This window comes from Merops nubicus, unplaced genomic scaffold (genome assembly GCF_000691845.1).
Source record: "Merops nubicus isolate BGI_N331 unplaced genomic scaffold, ASM69184v1 scaffold4042, whole genome shotgun sequence".
Taxonomy (NCBI): Eukaryota; Metazoa; Chordata; class Aves; order Coraciiformes; family Meropidae; genus Merops; species Merops nubicus.
The window spans coordinates 19,759-28,257 of record NW_008595451.1 but is presented as its reverse complement, the minus strand read 5'-3'; the positions used below and the strand labels follow the sequence as shown (position 1 = coordinate 28,257).

Here is an 8,499-nt window from a genome sequence, read left to right as displayed (position 1 = left end):
CAGGAATGCTTTGGTGGTTGGCTGAGGACCTTTCTACACAACAAAGTCACATGGCTTTAGTTAACTGGAAAAGCTGTGTTCTGAGATTCACTATTTATCCCAATGCAATGCTAATCTATTTTATTTTTAAATCCTGCCTATTTATTCTTTGCTTTATGACATTTTGAAGCAGGATTTTCGACTTCTAAAAGCACTTGATACTTTCTGACTTTTTTATTGATTGCCCTTACCTTGTTCCTGGTTTGCTTTCTAGTTAGCACACGCCTCTGTGGGCATCTGCATGCACACATGTAAGCACATGTGCATACATACGTGTGTGTGTGTTCACACACACAAAGCTGAGTACATTGATCCCAATTTTGTTGTGTTACCATCTCAAAGAATGGTCCAGAAGGCTGGCCAGCTGCTTTTCCCATGCTAAATAGTGAACTAGAGTAAATAAAACATGTGATAAGAGCAGACCATCGGCACGAGGGTCAGATGAGACTGCCTGGGGAGGGATAACAGAGTAGCCTAAAGGTTAATTCTTAAACTCAGCAATATTGATGCCTGAAGAACCACATTGCTCCAGATAGTTACACGTTGCATCATCATCTCTCTGGCCTTACACTTTCCTCTTGCATTTGCTGCTTTTATGGTAGCGGGGTCAAACCTTGTTAGAATCCCAGCCTGGGTTGTCTGCACTAAGCTATAAGCAATTATAAGCGTACAACATGAAGATATAAAGTTTCATTGAGGACTTTCTTCAGGCAGTGTTTGTGGAAAGATGTGATTTGGAAGGTTTAATGACAGACAGCATGAGAAAAGAGGTTGTGGAAGACCCATTTCACATTTTGTCATGCTTTAGGCTCAGCCAGCAACTGAGCCCCATGTAGATGCCCCAACCCCAACGGGACAGGGAGGAGAAGTGAAAGGAAAAGGTAGTATCTCCTGGGTTGAGATACCAAGAGTTTAATGGAACAACACAAGGAGAGAAGAAACAAGTGACAATAATAACAGTAATGAAATCAGATGAGGCAAGATTGTGTGTGCTTCCCCTCCTCTGCACTGAGCATAACCTCATGATGGGATCACTGGCCTCATAACGACATTGTTATGAGATCTACTGGCCCACTTCTGGCTGTGCCTCCTCCCAGCTCCAGGTGAAAATTAACTCTGTCCAAAGGACAAATTTTCTCCTCACAGAAGAGACACAGACTTGCCCAATTAGCCTTGCCTCTTAAAAGAGGTGTCTTTGCAGAAACCTCCACCTGGAAATGTGGCTCAGCTGATCTTGTCTGTGTTAGACACAAAGAGATTTCTTCGCAGCTCATAGTGAAATGGCCTAAAAACCTCTCATCTTGATCTAAAGATTGTTAAGAGGAAAAACAGAGAGGAAGGGCTTTTAACTGGGCTCTGTATTCTTTGCACAGACTGTTGGCTGAAGGACATCCTACTGGCTCGAGAACATTTCATACCATAATATTCCTGAACATCAAATTTGTATTCCATCCATTTTGATTTATTGCCCCTATCATTAATGGCAAGATTCTCAAGGTTTTAAATTATTTCAAAGCTTGCACTTGCCAGCTTATTCTTTTTTTCCCTTCCTCCTATAGCATTCTTCAGCCTGAACTGCTCATCTCCACCTTTCGTATCACCCGTATTTCGTACCACAAGCAGCATGCCAACAGCATCTGTGGGACCTGTCAGTGCACTTTCCCCAGCTGAACAAAGCAACCACCACTAGTTTTCTGTGGGAAGAGACTCAGCATTCCCACAGTTTCACCTCTGTTCCTTCCCAGCACAAATGAGAGTGTATAGGTGATGGCAAATGAAGGGCTCACTAGCTCTCTGTATAAAGATAACCACAATGCTGAAAACTCCCTCTATTTGCTGGAAATGCCTTGGCTCCTGCATCCTCCATTTATACTTTTTTTTCCCCCTTTCTTACAGCTGCATCACACAGATAATTATTCTAAAATTGACTAATTCCCTACTTCTTTCTTCCCCTCTTTTATTCCCAGGTTAGAGCAGAAATTCTTGTTGTTACTCCCTCCAATGCCTGACCTCGTCCTGTTGAAGTCGTTCTTAACTGTTACTTATCAAGAGTAGAATATTTTAATTTTCTGACATTACATACTTTTGAGGCTTCCCTGGTTGCCAAGGGCAAATGTAATTGCATGTATTCCCTTCCATTAGAGGTCTTTTCCAAACTTAATGACTCTATGATTCCATGATTTCAGACAGTATTTAGAAAGATGTCCCCCAAATGAGTTTTTTTCTTCCTGTTAGCTTCCCATCTTGCAGAGCCTGCTGCAGGCTCCTCCTTAGCCTATTCCTCACCACTTTACCATTCTTCCACCAATCCCCATCTTCCTCCTTTTGATTATCCAGTTTTCTGTGTGGCACTGATAAATAGCTTTACTGAAATTCAGTTAGAATAGATTGACTCAGACTGAAAAAACTGCTATGAAGAAGCAGAGATCTGATTAGCATGGCACAATCTACTTTTGGTTAACCTATTTTATTCCATCTATCAGCATCCTATCTTTTGATTTTTCTATCCATCAGATCCTTTTGTAGGACCCTGCATACTGCTGAGGTCATACCTTTTCCTTAGTGCAGACTCTGCACTACATTTTCTGCAGTAAAATTGCTGTCCTCTAATTTGACAAACTTATTAAAAACACTGTCCATCAGGCTTCCAGTCCCATGAGCTAAACACCACCCTGCAATGCCAAGTCACTATTTGAGTTCCTATCTCATCTCCTGCATATTTACAGAGTTTTTGAGTTTTGCTGCTCCCTTAAATGGAGCGAATTTCACCCTGCACCTTTATTCCACTACTCATTTTCATCAATATAGATACTAGTTCTGACGAAGACTCAGATGAGGCATTTATGAAGTGTCAGCTTTTCTTCTCAGTACCCCCACAGAGTGGCCCTCTTTTTTTTCCCTGATTTCTATTTCAATTAGAAGATTATACAGCCTTTTAGATTTCCTTTAGCTTCCTTTATAGCATCTAATGCAACCTGACAAAGTGAGAATTGTGAGAAGTCCTCCTCCTCTCCTAGTTTGGCTTCCTTGACATTCAGTACATTGACACCCTCCAGCTCATTTTTCCAGAACAAAGAAGGGGTCAGACTTTCTGCCAGCCACATTCTTTGCATCTTACTTGTGAACAACAGCAAATGTGGCAATTGGTCCAGCATGGATAAAGTCAGGAAACACAGTGAACAGAAACGTGACTTGGGAAAATCCAGGCTAACCTGTGCCAGAATACAGAGGCAGATTATCCCTTCTATAGATCATTCTCTTTTGTCCCTTCTACAGATCATTCTCTCCTATCCCTTCTATAGATTATTCTCTCTTAGTCCAACAAAGTTTTTCTCAAGTGCATGCCGAGGATCAGACACTTGTATTTCATTTGTAAGGATTTTCACATAGAAATTTCCCACTTCCCTCAGCAATTAATTTCTTCCCTCCCTGCCACCTCAACTTCCCACGTTATCACCAACTGCAAAAGGGGAAGCAAAAGTCTTGGGAAGCCCCAAGACAAAGCATTCATAGCAGGTAAAACACTGCTATGCAAAACAGTCACTCTCATCTTACACAAGTCTTTCACTCCATTTAAGGGTCTGGCAAAGTTAACACGTAATTAGAAATCACCTCCCAGCTTTGTTTAGCTATGGAAGCAAAGTTTCTAAACCAAATCCTTCAAGCCTTTTGCATGATCTCTAAACCTTCACATTACCAAGACTGCTCCAAACATTTTCTGATGGGAAACAGCCCACACGGTTCTAGTGTAAACCAAGAGACAACAAACTAAAAATACAGTGGCTAGTTTAGAAAACAAGAAGAAAAAGCTTCTTAAAGCTTGTAAAAATAATAAAATAGAATTGTATAACCTGCAGTAGGTCCCACCAAGACAGCCAGCAGATTTGGACTTCCCTGTTTTGTGAAGGACATCTTCCCCTACTTCTGCTCTGCCCAATCTCCTCCCGCAGGGGCCGCAGCACCCCAGACTAATCGATGCTGTAGAGCAGAGTGCTTAGGACGTGCCCACTCTGTTCTCCCCCCTTGGAGCTGCAATGTCCACATTGGTCTTGTGAAGCACATGTTAACAGAAAGACTTGGAGCTGCCTCTCCTGCAGCCCTCCCTACTTTGCAGGGCATGAAGGCAGAAGACAGGTAGCACAGAGGGAGCCCTGTGGAAGATCTACAGCTTCTTTCACCTCTTTCAGGATGCACAAGCAAGCAGAGCTCCTAAAATTGGAACCAGTATGGTTCCAATGCTGCAGGGCTGCAGCAAATAGATTTCATTGAAGTCTCCACTACAACCTGTTCACATCCCAGCCTCTGCAGCTCTCTACAACCTGCACATCCAGGGCAGGGTAAGAAGGGAGCAGGCCACTCTCATTCCCTTCAAATTCTGAGCTGATCCTCCTTATGTTTAACACCAAAACTCACATTGCACACTTGGAATCCAACTTCTGTAAAGAGCTGGGCAGTTTTAAATGCCACATCTACTTTGTGAAGTGCTACATAGAGCAATGTTCACAGATCAGACACAGTCTTGCCAAAATGCCATTTATTGCAGTACACCTTTACATGGCATCCAGATAACCAAATATTGGATCTTCTGTTAGAACTCATATTTCCTTTGTACCACTTAAATAACACAGAATGTCATGTTTGTTTCACAAACTGTCAGTTTAGAATACCAAAATATACAGTTTTTTTCCTTTTCCCCTAGCAAGGTTGTGAGGTACAACTGAAGCTTACCACTTTATCTTCCTGTGCTTGACAAGAACCTTTTTATAGATAAAACCTATCAAACAACAATTCTACATTCCTATACAAAGCAAAGAATTACAGCTGCAATTAACACCATCTGGTCATTGCATTAACCTATAAAAATTCATTCAGTAAAAAAAAAAACCAAACACATCATAATGGACTTTGCAGCTTTACTTAAAAGCAGCCAGCTACACGTATGCACAGGTTTTCCTTGTGCATAAAGAAGAGTTTGGAATCAAGTGTTTTGTTGGTTTGTTTTTGTTTTTCTTGGGTTTGCAGAGAAGGCACCAATTTTAGCTGCATAGCAGCTCAGGAGTGTTTTATACTTCATTTAAAATTACACAACTTTTTAAGTTTTACCGTTCGTGTGCAACATTTTTATCAACTGTTGCAATATTCTCCAATCGTTCCCTCCGGCTCAACAGCACAAATATTTACATCAGCTGTAAACACTCCTCTATCCATCCAAAACCTTCTGCACTGAGTGATGAGGAACTAAACTTGCAAGAAGCTAACCAAAGGCAGAGCTGAAGTAAGGCTTGTGCAGAACACACTCTTCTCACTCGGTCTGAGACACTCTGGAGAACTCCAGACCCTGAGTGAGGCCTCAGTGCCTTGCATCTGACAGCACATTGACCACCCACAGCTTCAGGCACCCAGACTTTCCTCAGGTGCTTTTCAGCCCTTACTAGTCTGACATCCCTGGAGCTGCTTCTCTCCAAGGTGCAGGAACAGCTTCTGAAGAGACATTCTGGAGTTGTGAGAGTCAAGCACACCAACTGCTGTATATATTTAAGGCCATCTACACTTAGCCTTCACCAGGCTTGTTTCAGGTGCTGTGCTTCTCTACTCCTTAGCTGCGAAGTCATGATATGCTGCTTTCTACCTTCCACCCCTGTGTGCCAAGGTATTCTGTGGCAGAGACCACGTCCCGAGACAACCGCTGTAAACAGTGCACAGAGAGGTAGGTGCTACCACAGCCACCAGTCCCCTGGTGACTGCACAGCAGCGTGGCTAAGAGCATGTGCAGCAGTATTTGCAGCCTAGATTCAGCACCTAAGAAGAAGGAATGTCTGAGATGAAACTGCTGAGAAAAAAAATCTATTTCTTACCTAAGCCTAGAAAGAGCAAGAGGGTAGTGGGACAGCCCAATGCTACTGGTACGATGAACTCTCCACTTAGTTTTGGGGTCTCTGGGCTTTGTTTTGTGTTAATGTATGCAGTAATGGCTTAGGAGCTGGTTCTGAGTATGGGATAATGCTTCCAAAATAAGTTATTTTAAGTCACGTGACAATCATTTGCTTACCCTGGCCCTCACACCTCCCTTCACTAGAAATCACGTTCAGCTTGACATTTCATAGGAATTAAGTGCTCCAAATACGGCAGTTAGAAAGAGCTAGAGGATTGCAGTGTACCAAACGTCTGCTCAGCACAGCCATTTGTTACCCTTAAAACATGTCTAGGAGTTAAATAGGAAGGATCCCTGCTATACAGAAGTCGAGCACTGGTAACTGCTTATTCTTGCTAGCCCTTTCCCTAAATACCAAGAGGTTTATACATACAGTGCTCCCTTATCTTCTCCCCACTGCCTGCCCCAGCAGTCTTTAGATAAACCAAAGTGAGTTTAGGAACTTTAAGTCCCACTGCTGTTTGGGAAAAAAAAAAAGTTGTGCAAGAAAGCAGGGAATGTTCAATGGATCCAGATCTACTTTGTAGTGATAAGATTTCCAATGGCAAAGTGGTAAGGGCAAACAGCCCAATGATCATATGGCTTAAGTTTAATGCAAAGCACACTAGCAGGTCCACGTGCAGGGAGAGAAGAGTCCAAGAAAGATGGAATAAGAAGTGTCCTGAAGATCAGTGTTTATGCATAGAATTCTTCTTGTTTGTGTGGTTTTTGGTATCCTCCGTTGGACTGTTTTGGTTCATCCAGTGAATAGCTGCCTTCATCTTTTTTCTTCATTCTGTACAGCATAAATGCAACTAGGAACACTGCAAACACCAAGCCTACAAGTCCTCCAGCAATAACACCTAGAAGAGGGGAAAAAAGCCACAATTACTCTAGACACCACACCAGAAAATGCCAGTATGACTGTAAGTTCCAGATTGTTCCTTACTCAGCGGTCCCTCACATCACAACTTCCAAAAATTCATTTTTCCTTTTGCCCCCTCCCAAACCATGAGCCATGACTGCTCATCTACCTGAGGTAAGCCTAGAGAAACATCTCTCACTAGGCCATGCTGCAAAGCTCACAAGGCAACGTTGCTCAATTTCAGTAACCTGATGGAGGCAGCACCAGAGCAGCTCTACTGTCATTTTTGAGGAGCGAAGGGATAGGTTTATACACAAAATCCCAGATAACTAGCACTGGCTGCTTTCCTATTAGCAGATTAATATTTGCCCCGTTAGGGTTTTCATAATGCAGAATCATGAATCACCACCCTCATTTCAGAGGTCTACTGTAAAAGATTTGCTTTCGTGCTCAGAGATGTGCTTGCAGAACTGCAGCTTCTGCTGCCTGGCAGACTCCTGCGAGAGTCTGCTTTTACCAGCTAGAAATCCAGACTATCAGGTACCTCCAAGAACTTCTTTTCTGTCCATTATTCCCGAGGCTCCTGCTGCTTTGGCATTCCTCCCAGAGTCAGCCAGTACTTCCGAGTTCTGGGTGGGGACTAAATCCTCATCTTTAGTCAAGATGAAGTCTCCCTGTTGGGACATACAAAGCAGGTTATTCGTGTTTCTCTTCATGTCTGTTCCTGGAGATTTTACACAGTTTTGTTTTTTTTTTTTTCTCATCTAAAATCCTTTATCGATATAACCTATTAGATCAATCATCTTTGACAAATTATCACCCTTTCATGCAAAACCAAACTACCTTCTACTAAAGCCATCTCCCTGGAAAGGGTGGCACAGCTACAAGTCCTCACCGGGTCTCCAGAGCCATCTTCAGAGACCTCCTCGTGTGTGGGAACAATGTCCTTTGGAGCTGCCGTGGGGGTGGCAGTGATGTCTCCATCATGATGGATGGTAGAGTGGGGCTCAGGCATGTCTTTAGTGTCTGGCACATCAGAGCTAGGGATTTTAGGTTCAATCTCACGGACCGTGCCTGAGGCTTCTGAAGGAGTTACGTGAACCACTGAAGGCAGGTGAGTCGTGGGGCCTCTCACTGTTGTAACCCCATCATTGGTTGGGTTCTCATCAGGTGAGCCCAGGATGCTCACTTCGTCCTTCACAGCTACCACAGGCTCCTCTGTCACTACATTACTAGTTGCAAAAGGAGATATTACTTCCTTCTCAGTTCGGTTCTCAGCCCCAGGAAACGGCTGTTCGCTGATGTCCATTGGTGGTGGCAGGAATGAGGAATTAGTGGGTTCTCCAGGGATTCCCCAGGTGCGAGACAGGTCAGTCAGGGGACCTGCAAAACACACAAATTACCCTTGGCCACTTTAGAGACATAGTAATGGTATCTTCAGGAGGCTGGTCTAAGGAGCATGCCTAACCTGCACAGCCAACTTTTGAAGTAACAGCAGTTCAGTTTGTAATCCCATATCCTTCTCAGTGGACTGAGGAAGGGACAGACCAATGTGCTATTCAGCAATACTTTGTTAGTCATCTGCTTCTCCCCGAGGCACAAGTGCCAGTCTGTTTGCAGACAGGTTGACAAGGGGGACGCCTGCTTTTGGTACACTGTTTGATCAGGATGGTTCTCTGAGCGT

The 8,499-nt window shown here is 43.4% G+C and overlaps 1 protein-coding gene across 1 annotated transcript in view; it reads right to left on the bottom strand.

The window, feature by feature from the left end:
* Positions 1-6,110: 6,110 nt before the first annotated feature.
* SDC1 (syndecan 1) overlaps positions 6,111-8,499 on the bottom strand; it is a gene marked incomplete at its 5' end in the record, with an annotated part of 3,229 nt that continues 840 nt past the window's right edge. The window contains 3 exons of the mRNA XM_008936039.1: positions 6,111-6,813; positions 7,360-7,489; positions 7,711-8,198. Of these exons, the coding sequence (XP_008934287.1) occupies positions 6,647-6,813; positions 7,360-7,489; positions 7,711-8,198 (785 nt within the window). The remainder of the gene's footprint in view (positions 6,814-7,359; positions 7,490-7,710; positions 8,199-8,499) is intronic.